This window comes from Trachurus japonicus, chromosome 7 (assembly GCF_045865225.1).
Source record: "Trachurus japonicus isolate A0001 chromosome 7, Traja_1.0".
Taxonomy (NCBI): Eukaryota; Metazoa; Chordata; class Actinopteri; order Carangiformes; family Carangidae; genus Trachurus; species Trachurus japonicus.
The window spans coordinates 29,481,639-29,500,334 of NC_140913.1; the positions used below are offsets into that span (position 1 = coordinate 29,481,639).

Sequence of the window (18,696 nt, forward strand, 5' to 3'; positions counted from 1 at the left end):
TCTTCACACAGTTCCTTTACAAAGTTCAAAAAACATCTATAAAGTCATGTCTTGTATTAAAATCTTATAACAGTTACATGTTGCAAGGTAAAGGAAGCTACTTTTACCATGTAAACATAGATAGGAAATTTTGTAATTTATTTTTCACCTTGAAAAATAAGATTTTCTTTTATTAAATCATAGCCCAATTGATCTGAAAATCAAAGTTTTACTCATTTCCTCTTGTTAATCTTGAATACTACATTTTGTTTTACATGTATGAGGCAGATTTCAAGTGCAAGGACATCAATCTAACCTTGATAGATGAAGGAGCAGCCAACAGGTTGACGCACTGCTAAAATATTTGATTAACACCTGGTAAATAATAGCACACAGAGAGAGAGAGAAACGTGGCATTCGTTTCCTGAAGTAACTCGAATATCAAATTCCCAGTTTTGGAACAAAATGATATAACATTTTCACATAAAAATCTGGACTTTTTTACAGTTTAGAGTGAACAGATGGTCGACTGAGGAGATGATGATTTAATTTCACTGTGTGACAAAATGTTTCCCATTCACAAAACAGCAGATAACATTTTCAATCACTGTCAAAAAAGGACATTAGCAAAAAGCATATGTTCTACATCATCATTCTGTGAATTAAAAATGTAATTTATTATTTTAAATAATCAAAATGTAGGTTGTCTTAAGTAAAAGGCAGACACATCTATCTCAGTGACATCACTATAAAAGTGCCAACACAATAACCAGAGAGAAAAAGAAGAAAGAAAAACAGCACAGTACCTTATTGTTGAAGAACAAAGTCTGAGGGCATTTGGCTCGGTGTGTGTGTGTGTGTGTGTGTGTGTGTGTGTATCACTCACTTGTTTGATTTCTTATCAGGTTTCAGGTCGAGACCCTCTGCGGCGAGTGGGCGGAGCCTAAGGAAACAAAAAGATCTAGACAAGGAAAACTGTGGCACATTAGACATGAATCATTTGCTGCTGTTGAGCGTCAGAGAGAAGAAACGACATGATGTCATTAATAATAAACTCATCTTTAATGGGTTCAGTTTCTATATACATGTAGCATTCTTACATTCGTTCTTTCATCATCAACAACATCAACAATAGTAACAACAAAAAATACAATTTGACATGTTGCATGGTGAAAGGTTTACATACATAATAAGCTACAGCTGGAGCTAAAGCACCACTCACAAAAGCCCAGTTTAACCTGACTTACACAAATCATACTAACTGTAACAGAAAACGATACATATAAATAGTGTATTTCAACATTAAAAAGGGAAAGACATGAATGACATGAACATGTTAAAACACAATTTTCTTATTTTCCATTGTATCAGGATTCGTGTGCAAAAAAAACAATGGCATCATTATCAAAGACTAAAGTGCAATTATATTTATCAAATCTATGTGTGTTTCTCGCTGAAGAGGAATGTGTGTTGTTGACTGCAGACATGGAAAAAAAGCAAGCGAGCGAGCGAGTCTCCCCCTGGTGGAAGAACAGATGAAGAGAAACAACTTCCACAGGAATGCCTGTTCTCTGGGTCACCATGACGATACACAACTCCACCCTTCAGTTGTAATGAAAGGAAAAGCAGCGTGTTCAACAAACATCTCTTTCCTTCTTTAGATCATGCATTGACTGGTATCTTTATAAGATAATGCAATTACTGAAACCAGTGGGTGAATGATTATTATTATAATAATTAAAATCCTTCAATCGCTTCACTGGAGATAAATAGAGCTAAAGGACACTAGGACAGCTGCAGTATGGAAATATGACTCTTCTGTAGGTCGCAACTGCAGCTATGAAAAAGCTTATCTGGATAAAAAAAAAATCGATGAAGCACTCTAACATAAAAGTTATAGTGGTTTTAGTTTTGGTTCTGTGGGTTTTAGCTTTGCGCGTATTTTCATTTTCATTTTAACAACTAATTTGGGTTGGATTAAAACCAGTTATTGTGGGGATTTGCTCTCACATATTAGGTTTTTTTTTTTCGTTATTGTTGTGTTTTTTTTTTAGATTAAACCATCCCAAGATAAAAATCTTTCTGAAAATCCACTGGCATTGTCTCTTCATAAATAGCCTCAAGCGGTTTACTCAAAAGCAGTTCCAGTTTTTTCTCAGCGCTTTAGACTCACGACTACGACAGGAATACAATATGCAAGTCATTGAGAGTAGGTAGGAAGAGGTGTTACAATGAAAATACAGAACTTGTTAAGCAAGTGCAACAAGTGCAACTCCATGTGGTAAATGTCAGATGACTGTTTAATCTAGCCACGTCTGGGTTTCCTCCTCTTTGTTACAAAAAGCTCTCACTGACCAGCTCCGGCCGGCCGGCTGCCTAAACCCCCTCAGAGTCCATCGCAGTCTTATGAAACGAGTACTGACTAGAAATCGCTGAGGATGCTGATGTCTGCAAACTCCTGCCGGTATCTGTACGAGTACAAGGCCAAGAGGAAGGACCATTTGAGAGTCAGGAAGCTCCACACACAGGAGAGGTAGAGGCTCCTCGGGTCGGTAGGAGCTGCGGGGCAGAAACAGCAGAGTCATGATTATTATGTTCATAAAGGAATAAAACTAAGTCTATATTGTGTTAAACAGTAAACGTGATAATCAAGAAACAGCAGAAGGAGGGTTTACATTGTTTCTGTGTGATGGCGATAGTGAGGAAGGTGATGAAAGCAGCCACCGCCAGGACTGAGAAGAGGACGCCGACACCGATGAAGAACTTGAGGCCTTTGAGCCAGGTGCGCCAGTAATCCTGCAGGTACATGACGTGTGTGACGAGAGCCCAGAGCGCCAACACTCCTGTTAATAGAAACACACTCATTATAGAGGCTTTATCCAAATAACCGGAGAGTAACTGAAATGTAATTTGAATACATATACAGTACTCTGATGATCATTTGCTTGATGAGTACCCATGTAATCATTGTAATCAAAGTCACAAAATTAAAAAATATTCAGGTAAAAATTGACTCAACTGAGAAGTTGAGGAAAGGTTGCTTATCTTTTTTTTATCAGTCAACTAGATTAATACAGAAACCAGCTATACTTATTAAAGCTACACCAATAAAATAATAATCTCTCCATGATTTAGACTGGACATTTACCGGTATGTATGCATGCATGTTTGTATAATTGTATAATTGTGTTGTATTGCTTTCTATATTGTTTTAACTTTCTATAAGTCATTTTAAATGTGCTCTACAAATAAAATTTGACTTGACTATTGCACATGTGTGTATGTATAATGTATAATATGCAACTGACTACGGTAATTACTAACAACATAGTGTCCCAACAAACCAGCATAGAAAAGTTGACTTCCCAGCCTTAAAATACTTGACTTCATACCATGTTTTCACTAACAACAATATCTCTGTGTAACCTGGGTGATATCTTTAGTATATTTCACACCACCAAATGTTAATACCTGCCTCAAAAAACCCATATTAATCAACATATAACACATACGGAGGTGTAAATGTGGCTTTAAAATGATGCTGGTGGAGGGGATATGGCATAAATCTGGTCATGTGCAGCAGTGTGACCCATATTAAGGGTATTTAACACAGAAGAACACAAAGTCACTGACAGAATAACAGGATGTTATACAGTTTTAAACGAGAACGAAAGAAGATTAAACACAAAACAGGGAAGAGATAACATTATTTACTTAACATGCTATTACTCTTAATTATAATCTATCTGTGACAGTGTTGTGATGTTGTTTGGCATTACAGGAGGCCTGCGATTGGATTATTATCCAGGCTAATGCTGCATTTACATGTAAATAAAATGAAGTCACCAATAAGAGTTACTATTTAAACATTATGGAGGTGTTACCGCACCTGACAGGCCTCCCATGGCCGCTGTCCACGGCTGTTTATAGGCGATATTCCAGACCAGGAAAGCCGACAGTCCGACCAGGGCACCGAAGGTAGCATAGCCTATGCTAATGTAGATCCTGCTGATTCCCATTGTAAAGACAGTAGCTAATGCCTGCTACTAACGCTTGTAGCTGGTTAAAAAGAAGCGATAAAAGCTGTTTTTTTAAAAAGGAAAGTATTAAGTTGCATCAACAGCTTATGGCCACATTATGTAATATCCTCCACAGTAACGACAGGAAAGAAAAACAGGACGAGACGAGATGAAATTCCCCCTCGGTTTTGGATTAGAGGTTAGATTCAAGTAGTTTTTCTCGTGGTGAACGAAGCAGCTAAAGAGTCGCTGCTGGTTTGTTGGAGGAAAAAAAAATGAGGCGTCGATGGTACAAATTAGATTTTGAGCAACAGCAACAGCGAAAAAAGAAAAAAACCAAGGTAAGTGTTTATCTCACAGCCGCCGCAAAGATGGCGAATGGTCACCGAGATGACACGAACAGGTCGGAGCCCGGTCTGCAGCTCAGCACAACATTTATCGGTAAGAACAACGTTTCCTCGCTGTTGTTGGTACGTAATCCTTCTCCATCATTATAAAAGACCATACATACGAAATATTAATCGATACTCAGCAGGAAACAAATCATATTTCTACAAGTATTTCAACACTTTGCTGTAAAGTTACACATCTCCTACACTCTAAATATCTTTGCAGTGAGGAAACCCCCGAGTAAACATAGCAGCGCCCCTAGCGGACGAAACACGAAACTGCACCTTCAGACCAGTGGTGCCAAAGTTATTATAATAATTTGTTGATTTTGGGGTTTGAATGTGCACTTAAAGTTTTTTTAATTCACTAAAATCTTCAATCACAAATCAGATAATAAAAAAAATGTATTAACTAAGTTCATACAAAGTGCATATAAACAGCAAATCAGTATTTTGTGTGGCAACTCTTTCTCCTCAGTAGTACGCTTGTGCACAGTTCTTCAAGACAGCAGGTGCAGGTAAAGTTCTAATGCATCTTGGAGAGCTTGCCCCCTTCTTCTCACTGTCTGTCTTCTGTCTATTCATCTACTCCCAGACTGTCTTCATGATGTTGAGAACAATACTACGACTCCTTGTTTTTCTTTTCTCAGGCTCTCAGGCAGTAATTATTTATTCTTTATGACTCTGTCTGTCTGTATGTCCGGGGTTGTCGTCATGCTACAGAATGAATTTGGAGCTGCATAAGTTCACACAGTCAGAAGGTCAGGCGGCTTAGGCGGTGAAGCATTTCCTTGGAGCACATGAATGTTGTGTTTGTGCAAACTGTCAGCTAGAGAGAAATAATGACAGTGATTGTTAAACAAAATGCACAATTTGGAAGTCCAAAATAAAAAATGCTGAATTAAAGATGCATCTACAAAGGAGATATTCACATAAAAAATAATAAAGCCCCGTGGGGTCAGACATAAGTGACTTGCACAGACCGGAAACATTAAAGCAAAATATCCACATTTGTTCCACCTTAGTGTTTTACACTGTTACTATTAATCAAGCAATGACACACATTATGCAAAGCGTTGAAATCTCTGGTCTGAGGCTGAGCTTCAAAGTTTTCCTGTGGTTGTCTCGTAGCTGTAGCTGCAGATGTCACACATGAAAACCACAGCATTTACTCTCTGTGAAGTAAGAGCAAATTACAGAAAACCAAAGACCGTGCAGCTGCATCTACACTTCACACACTTCCACACACAGACAGACACACACACACACGCTACAGCGTCTATCACTGCTGCTCTCAGCCAGTCCATGCCCTCGAGCTCTCTCTCTCCTCATGACCAATCAGGAAGATACAGGAAGCCGTGTCCAGCAACAACACTCCCCACAACTCACATAAACTGCAACTGAGTGAGAAAAAGAAAATCATCCTTGGACTTATTACAGGAGCAAAAGCTGAAGAGGAAAAGAAGAAAACCCTGAAAAAAACAAAACAAAACGTAGAAACCATCGGACTGAGGATTCACATAAGAAGGTGGTGAGTGAACGATTTCATCTCAGAATAATGTGACAGACTCATATTTATGTTATGTGTTAATTATATAATTGTATTACTGTAATATGTATCTCCCTCTAGATGGAAAACTGACTTTAGTGTTATATGGTCACATAGAATATGATGTTTTATTTGACTGAATATCAGAATATGTCTGATAAGATGGACATGCATCACCTTGTTGTCGTCCAAATGTGTATTTATAATGTATTTATGGACAATATTTTATTCCATTGTTGTTCTTTTTAAAGGTTGCCTTGTAAAATCTGGCAGAGGGACAGTCGATGAAAACTAGCTTTTTAAACTAATTTGGGTGCATTTACATGTGTTTTTTTATATACAATGTTTATTAATGTGCATTGTCCCTTTTCAAATAAACTAAACTGAAACTGAAGATCTTTTATGATGTGGTAAACACTTCATGTTTTTCCCCACGTTCAAGGCAGTGGCAGCTCTTCATTTGTTGAGTGACATTTCCAAGTTACGTGTTATTCTTTAGTATTCATGACCCACAACTCGTGTTGGTAAATGTTGTTGCCATGTGACTCCAGAGGCAAATGTGTGTGAATGTGAGTGACGCTGCTGTCACAGAGAAGATTATACTGAGGTTCGTAAAATAAAACCATCTTTACTTTACTTTCTGCCCGAGTCCTCGTTTGACCGAGGGGTCAGACAGATAAAATAAGTCTGTCCCTGTCACTGCTAACAAGTCAGAAGAAAGGAAGGAAAAGGTGTGTGTGTCTGTGTCTCTGTACTGTATGTGTGTGTGTGTGTGTGTGTGTGTGTGTGTGTACCACCACCAGACAGTTGGCAATGTGCACATTCCATGGGCGTAGATGTGTTGCAGGAAATCCCACTCCCATTCCCGGAGGATCTAAATAGAAACACGCATACATAAATAAATACAGACAGACAGAGAAAGAAAGAAACACAGATATAAACAATACAGAAAAAAGAAAGATTATGAGTCTTATTATGGGATGAAATTAAAAAAAAGAGAAGATATTATCATTCAGCATGGTTAGACTCTCATGAATCTCTAATCTCTCTCAGTTTCTGTGGGATTTATTATTATTGACAATTTATCCTGAACTTTACATGAATTTATAAATGCAGATTGCAGATTGTGTGAGTTCTCAATAGAGGGCACTGTTTGTTTTTCAAAAATGCCAACAGACATGTGACGTGAAGCAACATGAAGCAACACAAAGTGACCTGGGACCTGTTTAACTGCAACAGTTCAAACTGAATTTCTTGACAGTTTTATATCTCCACAGTCGTCGATGGTCATCCCAAAAAAGAAAAAAGAAAAAAGCAGCAGCATTAATGAGCTTTCATTTCATTTCAGCCCCGCAGGGCCACAAAGCAATTAAGCCCCCAATTCTTGAGTGGTTTTTTTGGGGGTGTTTTTGGCTTTTGCTCAGAAATCAATCCCTGAGCTTATCTCCATCCAGACTTCTTAACCTTTCAGGAAGCAGTCTGTTGAAGACAAGTTTTGTTTTATTTATATATATCCGAAACAGTCACCTTTTTCCTCAGTGATGTTGCTGCTCTGCTCGCAGAACAATCACTTTGAAAGATATAATCAAAAAGACTGTAGCAATGTGCTCTGTCTTATCTGCCAAAACTATCGTGTTTACATTCCCCGAGGAGGTTCATAAGAAGCTAAACTGGCTTCCTTCATTGTGAACATTCTCAATTTGGCAGCGTAGCCTCCCTGTGAGGCATCTGGAAGAGACACAGAGTCACACAGCTAATCGGCCGCACTTAAGACAGTAATTTCTATTTGGTTTCGATTCGCTTTTTTAAAATTTTTAATTCTGGCCTTTTTTGGGGACAAGGGTGGGGGCAGCAGCAGGGAAATCGGAGCATCCTCATGACTCCATGGAGAGCTAAACTTGGTAAGAAGTCTTTTTCTTTTCTTTTTTTCTCTCAGAGAGATGGTTAAAGATATGAATAGTTTCAGAGCACAGGGAGTGAAACACATCCCTCCTTCTGTTACATACAGTGGAGACTAACCAGGGTTGTGATTCAGGGTGAACTTGAGGTCTCCAGGCTTTGAGGGAAACCATCAATCACTCACCCTCCCACACACACACACACACACACACACACACACACACTGCATGACGACCCTCTAAGACAGAAGCAGTAAGATCGGAAACAGAGGTAACACTTTGCCCCTTTACGTTGCCGTCTTAACTTTCCGTCATCTGGAGGAACAAGCAAACCAAAATATGGAAATCATGACAGAATAGATGTTCTCGTCTGTGTGTGTGTGTGTGTGTGTGTGTATGTGTGTGTGTGTTGTGTGGAAAGCCATGGTAAACTGACTCAGGACAGGAAGGGCAGCCCCTGCACTGGAACAATGGCAGGGATTTAAACAAGTCTTACATAACGTGTCCAGGCTGCACAAGACACAGTTGACCACGACCCAGAGGTTTATCATCATGGGTGATAAGTTTAGATAGAGGGCTCCCTTGTCCTCTAATAGATTTACATCTATTTGCTTTGCGTTTGACAATTATTGCATCTTTGCAGCCTGTCTGTCAGATCAAAACTAATGATTGCCCTGCTGCATGTTTGTCCTTTTACACAGATACAAGTTAAACCAACTTGTCTCCATGGAGGACTTGGTGAAATCCATGTGTTCTCCGCCGAGACGCTGCACACCAGATCATGGAGAAGTAAGTCACCTGTTGCTATCCTGACAGATTCACCTGTATGAAAAAGTCCATAAAGAGCTGTGGGGGTCTAAGAAGACCCTAACGCCACTAAAACAACACAACAAATGCTTGAAGTGGTATCGTCCTCACTAAAACCTTTATAAAAAACAATGTGCTTTGTGATATTCTCATCTACTTAGGTACAGTTGTAGTCAAGGAATTGCTGAATGCATACAGTGCCATCTCTATATATAGACCCATCATGGTGTTTTCCACTGTGTAAACGAGAGGATAAACATGTATTTTTTTCCCTTTTGGTTCATCACAGTTTGCTCAGACACTGGAACAGTCACAATTGAATTGAATTGAACTGAATAAACTTTATTAATCCCGAAGGAAATTGTTGATACCAGCAATCTATGTATACATTCATTCCAAACAACACGACAATAAATAGACAGAATAACAAATAGACAGACAGTGCCTTTAAAATATATCTTAAAATGCTTGCTAATACTGAAACTGATGGCTAAAAAGGTGCTAAGGAGTGTATAAAAATAAAGTGCAGTGAGTTGTGTAGCCTGATTGCCCTGATTGGGGGATGAATGATCCGGTTCAGTTCAGTTTAACAGTTTTGGGATTTCATGCACCCACTGAATCTGCTTTTTTACTGGACAAGAGCCAAATGGGAAATGGCCCGAATGTTACTGAAGCTGGAATTATATTGTCTGAGGTGTCGACTATCCACTGAGATTTAGATTACGCATATTGACCTGATAATTATGGAGCTATTCTTGATTTATTTTGGGTGTATGTCAGATTTGGAATGAGGTTGAGAGCACGATAAAAGAGTCTGCATCTATGCCTATTTTTAAAAAGAGATTAAAACAAAAACTGCTGTTGAAATGTGTTTCAAACTTGGGTCGCCGTATTTTGCTTCATGTGCCTGTGCCTGATGTGTTGTTATTGTGCTAAACTTTATACTCTCTGTACTTAAGGTTGTTTTAGGGTTACACTGCAAAAACTAAAAAACTTTCCAAGAATATTGTCTAAATGTCTCATTTCTAGTCAAAACTAATCTCTTTCTACTTAAAATAAGACTTATCACCTAAAAATTAACTTGTTTTTAGATAATTTTCACTTGTTTCAAACAAATTTTCAAGCAGAAAAATCTGCCAGTGAAAGCACATTTCTTGAGCTTGTAATAAGAAAGAAAAACTTGCTCCACTATCAGATTTTTCTACTTATTTCAAGTGAAAACCTGCTTGAAAGAAGTAAAAAAAATGTCTAAAAACAAGCTACTTTTAATGTGATTAGTCTTATTTTAAGAATAATGAGATTTGTTTTGACTAAAAATGACATTTTGACTAGTAATAAGACAGATATTCTTGGTAAGATTTTGCGTTTTTGCAGTGTAGGTTATAGGTAGAAATAGGAATTGTTTTGTATTGTTGTTTGATGTTCTGGGCCCCCAACAGCTTCTGGGGTTACCCTTTTTACAAGATACATGTCTTGCTGTATAGCCTGTTATGAATTGAAATTGTATTTGGATTTTAAAATGATTTGTAAACGAAAAACTGTTTAGGAACCTCCCCTCCAAAAACCCCTAGGGGGCTTCACAGGTTAAGTCAGAAAGAGATGGGGTTACAGTGACACAACAAACTGGAGTGACCCATGTTCCTGCAATATACAGCATTTAGTTTTATGGATCCATAAACAGTAATGGGTCTGTAACAGTTTAACACCTGAGCAAAGGTAAAACACAGGTCTGTCTGCAGCTTGCAAACCGGAGTGTTGTCCCCCAACAACCTGAAACCAAACAAACTACTTTCTGCCCTTGAAACAGTTTATCTGTGCCTCCATGCGCCCACAGACCGGGTCGAGTCAGACAGCTGGACAGCCTGATAAGTGTGTGTGTGTGTGTGGTGTGCAGTGTGAGTTCTGCTGCTGTGAACTATATGAACACTGAACAAACTAGACCAAACCGTGCCTGCAATACTGGTACACAGAACATTTTGCACCCTGAAATACCCTTGACCCAGTCTCATGTCTGTGTGGCTGCAGAGAGATTGTCATCATCAGATTAAACTCGGCCAATAAGACAACAACAAACACAGTGAGGAAGTGTTTTTTTTGTATGTTTGTTTATTTTTAAAGGGTGGAGTTTTGTGTGGTTTTGTGTTCAGCTGTGCGTTCAGATCAAGATCTTTTATTCACTGCATCACTGAATCTATGAGCCTGCACACTTCATTACAATCTGCTGACATGTTTTTCCTGTTTCATTAAAGCAGAAGTAAGCGGAATAATGTTTGTGTTAATATAAGTCTTAAATAGTTATATCTTCCGACAGCAATCACTTATATAGAGTGTTTGGTCTGAAACACGGGTCTGTCAGTCACTCTGCTCTGCTGTAAGCCGAGGGGAAAACTTTCCTTGTATCCTACAACCTTTATCCAATGAGGAGAGAGAACGGCATAAAGGGGCGGTCCTCTCTGTGTGTGCAGCCAAGGGATGCGCGTGAATGTGGTGACGTAGGGACGAGGGCGGGGACTGCTAACTCCATCGGCTGACAGGAAGTCAGCCAAAACGGCCGGATCGCTTACTTCTGCTTTAAGAAAAAGTATAAAGTGTCAGTAACACTTTACAATAAGGGTCCCTTAATTAACGTTAGCTAGTACATTATTCAGCATAAACTAATGTGTTAATTAATGCTGAGTAATGCATACATAATGATAAACTTTTAAATTTATCAACTAACTTTGAGTAGTAAACATTAATTAACTGCTTACTAATAGGCTACATTAATTAATGTGTTTCCTAATCCTAAGTAATACATAACATAATAATGATTGTTAATATATCTGTAAACAGTTAATTAATGCTTAATAATGTACTAACTAACGTTAATTAAGGGACCCTTATAGTAAAGTGTTACCAAAGTGTCCAAACTGCACCTGCCCACACACACACAGACACACACACTTAACTCCATTAGTTAGATGGTAAAAATGCCAGAGGAGGCCGTTTCTCTCTCTCTCTCTCTCTCTCTCTCTCTCTCTCTCTCTCTCTCTCAGATGACTCCGTGACTTGCCAAAAGCCGAAGAGCGCACGCACGAAAACACACTCACACATACACTCACACTCACACATACACTCACACATACACACCCAACTCAGCAACAAAGTGCGCCTGTGCTGAGAGGGATGGCTGCGCACCACCACACCGTGCGTCCTCACACACGGTCCAGTCCGGGGATCTAAGGAGCTGGTTTCGGATGCACGGACTCTTTCTTTTTCTTTTTCTTTTCTTTTTTTTGACAACATGTTGAGTCCTGGACCGAGGCTGTTGCCGTGTCGTGTCGTCGTTTTGCTTTAACGCGCTGCGGGTTGACGTGGGATCGATGTGGTGCCGGTGCTGCTGCTGGTGGTTGTGGATCATGTCTGGAGCTGCTGCCGGTGTCGGCTCCGTGTGCTGCCGCTGCTGCCGCTGCCGCTGCTGCTGCAGATCTTCCGACCGGGAAAGTTGGTGGTGCTCGTTTTAATAATCCGCGGCAAAGATGCATCTGTTTCGGACTCACAATTACCAAGTTTTCCCGCATCGCTTCTCGGTGGAAACGCCGACCATACGAGGCATCAGCTGGGTATGTTAACAGCTGCTTTCATGTTTACTTCACAGAAACACAGAAAAACAAACACACACACTAAAGAGTTAGAGAGGCTGCTGTGCTGTCAGGTGATGATGATGATGAGGATGAGAAGACCCTCATCATCATGGAAGTAATTTGAGTTCACTGTTTTCACATGACTTGGAAAATGTTGAACTTATGTTTGAGTTTGAGTCAGAGATGATCAGTGACTAATTCTCAGCTCTCAGATGGACATTTATAATGCAGATGTTGGCAGATGTTGGTTGAGGAGCGCTAGTAACTTGTGTCTTGTGACAACCTCCCTGGAGGAAACTTCTACACCTCATACATTTTGTGCTGAGATGGAGGAAGTGATAATGACTCTTGCAGCTTAAAGATGAGCTTTAATGGATCTTCCTTCCTCTGTACAGCAGAGTTCAGCTCCCCAAAATAGCAGTTTAAAGACATTTAAAGAATGTGTAACTATTGTTGTAGCAGCTCGGGTGGAGGTGGAGGTACAGGAAGGTAACAATGAAGTTTTTTTTTCTTTTCTTCTTTTATTAAACTCAGGTTATAAATAGTGTATTGTTTATTGTTCACCTTCTACCACCACAACAGCCCCACTCAGTTTACAGAAGTCTGTAAGAATGCACAAAGAAGGAGGGGGAGGAGGAGGAGGTGCTTTATGTTTCCAAGTCACAGGAAGACACAGAGCAGCGGCAGCGAGGCTCTTTAACTTCTAAATTTACCGTCTGACTTTTAAACATCCATAGGACGTAAATCTCTGCTGACCGTGTCCTGGACTTCCTGCTCTTCACCAGATACTGATGTCATGTTTCATATAGAGAGACGGATTCCACTGTTAAAGATTGAGGATGTAGGAAAACAAAAGATACTGCCTCATCATCACCTATGGGCTTCTAATAATGTGTTGTAATGACTGTTTCAGAGCCTCCCCTCTCCTCTGCCTGTGTTTTGATGTTTTGGTAGTTTCTGGGCGGAGTGGTAACACTTTACTTGAATAGGTAGTCATAAGATTGGCATAAAACTGTCATAACCATGACATAACAGCTGTCATAAACATCAATGAATACTTATCACAGCTGTCGTTAAGTGTCATTCGGTAAGTTATGTCACTTTTGATGCAAAGTTGACATTATTTGAGATGTCCTTGTTATGAGAACTTGACATCATTTTTAAAGTTTGGCAATTAGGTCTGCTATGACAGTTTAAATTGTCTTTATGTCAAGTTGTCAGAACAAAAACATCTCAAACAATGTCAACTTTGCATTAAAAGTGACATAACTTACCGAATGACACTTAACGACAGCGGTCATAAGTATTCATTGATGTTTATGACAGCTGTTATGTCATGGTTATGACAGTGTTATGTCAATCTTATGAATACCTATTCAAGTAAAGTGTTACCAAAAAGGACCACCAAGATAGAGATTGGACGCCGTCAAGCCGGGAGAAATGGTGGATACTAACGAAGAAAAGGAAATACGGTCCAAGTGAGGAGCTGGACCCGGCTGTTACCAACAACGGGAGCCTCAAGGGCCACGATGAGTAGGAGGAGGGCAGTGGTCCTCAAACTTTTTTTTAAATCAAGGACCCCTAAACTGACACAAATTTAAACCACAGACCCCTCCTCATTGGACAAAATGTTGAAACTAACACAGAAATATTTGTTCTGTGACTGAATAACGTTACTTTTTTTAGTCAATGTACATTCAAATTAGGGCCAGTGCTGTGAAATTTCAGAAAAATGTAGAGAAATTTCTGTAAAAATTTCAAGAAAAAGGTGGGGACCCCCTTGAACCCTATCAAGGATCCCTGGGGGTCCCCGGACCCCACTTTGAGAACCGGGTTTCGGCTCCACCAGGGCCGACGGTGGCCCTCCTACTTGAGGCAGCATAACCCTTGAAGCTCCTGTTGCCGGTGATGGGCCGATATGAGCCCGACGCTCCAGCGCTTCACTCAGACTGTATTTCCTTTTATTTCGCTGCTAAGTGTGTATCCACCGTTTCTCCCGGCTTGACGGCGTCCGTCCAGTCTCTATCTTGGTTGTGGTAGCAGATATTCAAAGGAGAACTTTGAAGGCCGAAGTGGAGAAGGGTTCAATGTGGACATGGGTCAGTTCTGACAAAGTGCTGTCGGGGGTGTTGGCAGTTGAGCCTGAGAGGAGGGGCTTACAAACCTACAGATGATGCTTTGGATCTGCTGTACCAGCTTTACTGCATATCACTTAGTGTAATGTGATACATGTTTTTCTTCCTAAATGTCACAGGAAAAAGTCACTGAGCGGAGTGAGTTTGTGTTTATTCAGCGTGTCTCAAGATATGATATATTACACAACACTGGCACAGATTTAGCCGCTTGAGCAAGATTAGGAAAAGCGCAAAGTTCAAGTGTGAAACTGCCTCATTTTGAAACGTATAAATACATTGACTTGACATCACACACACAAGAACAAGTTTTCCTCACACACAACACTTCCCAGTCTGTCAGTTCATTGTTGTCATATATACAGTATATATCAACACTGAGTCCGGTTAAAGTGGCTCTGAAGCATTAGCTAATTCCTCTGCTGTCATCATCAGGGAGATGCCATACCACCGTCCTCTCCCTCCCTCCCTCCTTCCTGCTCTTGCATACCAGCGCTGAGACGTGAACACAAAGCAGAACCAAATACCTCACATTCACATATAGGTCCTCTAATTGTGTCTTACTTACTATCCACAGACCTGCTGGGAGCACGCTCAGGTCTTTCCACATTTTCCACATTTTCACTGTGCCACTCACGCGCCACAAATGTCATTTTGGTTCAGTCATAACTGATACAAGTGATATGATGTGGTTAAAATGGTTTAATGGAGGGATATGCAGTTGAAAAAAAGCTTTTAATTACAAGCAAAATCAGTGTCAGTGAGAATTAAGCGACTTTACAAACTGTTCTCCCACTGTAACAGACGAACAGTGGGAGTTAATGAGTTTTTTATTTTATTTTTATGAGTAGGTTAAAAGTATTGGCGATGTGCCACTCAGGCAGCGATCATGTGACGTCGCTGGCTGCACAGCCGGCCAGACAAAACATGCATGCCACGAAAGTCTGTCTGCAGAGGGACCGACAGTTTAGAGATGCTTATCAATTCCTGATCAATAACAGTCACAGTCGTGCCTGAGTGTTTACTCGTACAGTAAATTATCTGGAACTTTTTGTTTTTACAAGCCATTCATCACACTACGCTGCATAACAGAGGGAAAACTCGTCCTGTCGTGAGTCAATATTTTGTTGTCCTTGCAACCACGAGCTACCAGATCTGGAGAGAGATATTTCCTTTTATATTTATAATCGTCTGCTGAAAACGTCTCTGAATTATGTTCCCTGGAAGCAGTTGCCTTGGGAATAAAAGTACACATTGGCAGCTACAAGAGGATCATAAAAACATAAAAGAGGAAGTGCAACTTGGACCTGAGTCGAGTGCAGCGCATGAGAATGTTGAATATTTGTACATGCCAGCAGGTTTTTATTTTGTTGTAGTTATGGGAGGCTGATCTCACGCTTATAAGTCTGGAGCGTTGAGGGAGTCTCCTGAAATAATACGTGATAAAAGCAGGCGACTGCAGCAGCAGCAGCAGCAGCAGCAGCAGCCTGGTTTAACCTTTTATAAAGCAGTTAAGATCTTCAAAAGGCCTTTTCATAAAACAGGATGGTGTTGTGGTTAAAAGCAACAGAGTGGTGTACTTTCCTTTCGATGATGATGTCTGTGCACTCCCACTTCATTACACACACTTTAACACCACAAACCCACCCACACTATATTAAAGACAAACACAAACACACACACACAGCACAGGTTTGAGATAATGTATTTCTGTGTTGACCTTCATCCTGATCGTAAAGAAAATTCTGATTCCTTCTATCTGGACCGTCCAGCTTAGGTTATATCTGTTTATTCATTCGGTGTTGTTACCACAGCAACATTATCATTAACGGCCAGAGCAGCTAGTTCCTGTGGAAAAGCAAAGTTATCAGCTTTTAATTCGGCAGGTTTAAGATATGCAGGAATGACTCTGTGCTGTGATAACGTCTCTCTCTCTCTCTCTCTGTTTCTCTCTGTTTCTCCCAGACTCCACTGCCAGAGGCCTTGAATTCAAAGGACACGATGAAGCAGGTGTGTGCACGGTGTCTTGTGTTTTTTAGTACATCACCTTCCCCACAGCTAAACCTAATCTAATGTTCCCACTGGTGGGTTTTTTTTTTTTTTCAACTCCTGTTGGACCCTAGAAGAGCAGACACAGTGTCAGAGGGAAAACATGAATCATCTCCTGCTGCAACATAATTGAAACTTTAAATGAAAAAGTGTAATTCTCTCTCTGAGCTTTGTTCATCAGGGTTAATTATTATTTAACGCCTCATATTAAGTCGTTTGATATCTTTTGTCATTTTTAATTCAAGATCTCAGTGACAGAGTCATAATCAGGTTTGTAAGCACACATCAGGCTTCTTAACCTCTCAATCTGTGTCGCTGCAGTAATTAGCCCCTCACGTTAATTAATACTGGTTTTTCGGCTGTGACCTTGATGTCTCTCAGTCTTTAAGGGATAGTTCAACATTTTGGCAAATTGGCCCATTGCCATAATCCCTATAGTTTTAGCAGTAGGTTCGTTATGTTTATTTGTCGGTGCAAGCTATTTTTAGAACGGCGGAGCAGAGCTGCGAGCTACGCTATGGAGGCTCATGGGATTTCTTGGTTTCCCTCACCAAACTCATCAAATACACAATCCAACAACTCCAAAACATTCTCATGGACAAGTTGTGACCTGCACATTCACCACGCTATGAGATAATAACAGAACGTTATGAGACAGAGTTGTTTTCGAGGCAAATACAGAGACTGCTTGCCGAAAAACTGCCCCCGAGGGGAACACACATCAGCTGTTTTGCATGAATTTACCTCGAAAACAACTCTGTCTGGTAACGTTCTGTTATTATCTCATAGCGTGGTGAATGTGCAGGTCACAACTTGTCCACCAGAGCATTTTGGAGTTGTTGGATTGTGTATTTGATGAGTTTGATGAGGGAAACCAAGAAATCCCATGAGCCTCCGTAGCGTAGCTCTGAGGTAATGAACCTACTGCTATGACTATAGGGATTATGGCAATGGATCAATTTGCCAATCTGTTGAACTATCCCTTTAAAGATGCAATCAGCCTGTATTCTTGTTCCTCTCCTTTGCAGCAGTGCTGACCTCTGAGATCGTTCAGAGTTGCAGCGCTTGCATCCTCTCAAACTGCTGAACTTGTTCTTTTGTTGTTATAATATCCTGCATTACTACTCAAGCGAGTCTTAAAAAAAACACATTCCTAGCAGGGCATGAAGTCACGAGGAGTCTAAAGGGCACTCCAGGGTTCACGTTTAATTGACCCTCTCGAGGTCCTATATACCTCACTCAGCCCTCGGCCCCTCACACCGCCGCCACCGCCCTTATCTCCGCCACAGAGAGAGGCTTTAAAACCAGAGAGCCGGACATGAATGTTGTTTCCAGACAGTGAAAGAGAATGAGCGAGTATATTTCAACCCGTAGAGAATCGATGCCTGTGAATTCTCCTTTGTGCTGGCGGAGAGAGGAAGTAGGGTAATCGTTTTTCTGCAGGACGCAGGTGCTGCTAACCTCTCTCTCTCTCTCTCTGAGCTTTGTTTGGTTGCCAAGCGAGAGTTGGCTCCAGATCCTGAAAGAGAGAAAAAAAAAAGTCACTAATGAGCATCATACATTCTGATATTGCTGCACAAGACGGATTGTTTTTAATAAACTCTCTTTGATATTGATTGTCCTCCAACCCTGTACAGTCTGAGCACAAGTTTGCACACGCAGTGAAGAAGAGGAACTCACCGTAACTGATCGGGAGCTGCTGATTTATAATGCGTGCAAAATTGTGCATTTTTCCACTTATGTAATAAAGATAGATGGTTATTATAGTGTTATGGGATACAAAGGTGGTGCAGAGTTTTGCTCTTTGCTTCTCCAGTCACACTCGGTTTAAAGGGCTCAGGGGTGGAAGTTTAGTTTTAACGATCTGACAGTCTGCAGAAATGTGGTGGTGTTGGCGATGTTGTATTTTCCTCACGCACATAAAAAAAAGGTGTAAAAAGTCAGGTATCTGCAGTCGGTGCACAAAGCTGCTTTAAGCTCCTTGTTCGGCCGCACTCATCTGCAGCTGCCTCTCACTACAGATGAGCCCACGAGGTCACGGAGTACGAGGCAGAGCGCCGTTTGTCTCACCCACACTGATGATAACTGTACTTCAAAAGCAGGAAACTGAAGGAATCAAGTCACATATATACATATATATATATATATATATATATATATATATATATGATGGACAGTTACAGCTGTGAGATAGTGAACATCTGCCTCTGAGTAAACTGCAGCAGGCTGAGCAGCAGCTGTTCTCGAGGTA

The 18,696-nt window shown here is 40.5% G+C and overlaps 2 protein-coding genes across 4 annotated transcripts in view; one reads left to right on the forward strand and one right to left on the reverse strand.

The window, feature by feature from the left end:
- Positions 1-1,017: 1,017 nt before the first annotated feature.
- On the reverse strand, positions 1,018-4,365 carry slc48a1a (solute carrier family 48 member 1a). The gene is made up of 3 exons (XM_085782737.1): positions 3,869-4,365; positions 2,655-2,822; positions 1,018-2,538 (listed from the first exon to the last, which is right to left on the reverse strand). The coding sequence occupies exons 1-3, from the start codon at positions 3,996-3,998 to the stop codon at positions 2,402-2,404; spliced, it is 435 nt and encodes a 144-aa protein (XP_085638863.1). The 5' UTR covers positions 3,999-4,365; the 3' UTR covers positions 1,018-2,401.
- A 3,256-nt stretch (positions 4,366-7,621) lies between these two features.
- rapgef3 (Rap guanine nucleotide exchange factor (GEF) 3) overlaps positions 7,622-18,696 on the forward strand; it is a 28,738-nt gene continuing 17,663 nt past the window's right edge. The window contains exons 1-3 of one of the 3 annotated variants that reach the window (XM_085782740.1): positions 7,622-7,837; positions 8,536-8,623; positions 16,362-16,406. In XM_085782740.1, coding sequence (XP_085638866.1) covers positions 8,561-8,623; positions 16,362-16,406 — 108 coding nt within the window. In that variant the 5' untranslated portion in view covers positions 7,622-7,837; positions 8,536-8,560. Of the gene's footprint in view, positions 7,838-8,535; positions 8,624-11,753; positions 12,244-16,361; positions 16,407-18,696 lie in introns of those variants that run through there. The other 2 variants (XM_085782739.1, XM_085782738.1) reach the window with 2 other exon arrangements.

Excerpts from the sequence above, each read along its gene's own strand:
- slc48a1a (XM_085782737.1), bottom strand. The coding sequence starts at position 3,998 with ATGGGAATCAGCAGGATCTACATTAGCATAGGCTATGCTACCTTCGGT. Across the intron at positions 2,823-3,868 it reads GGCCATGGGAGGCCTGTCAG|GAGTGTTGGCGCTCTGGGCT; the intron begins GTGCGGTAACAC and ends TTCTATTAACAG. Across the intron at positions 2,539-2,654 it reads CGCCATCACACAGAAACAAT|CTCCTACCGACCCGAGGAGC; the intron begins GTAAACCCTCCT and ends TCTGCCCCGCAG.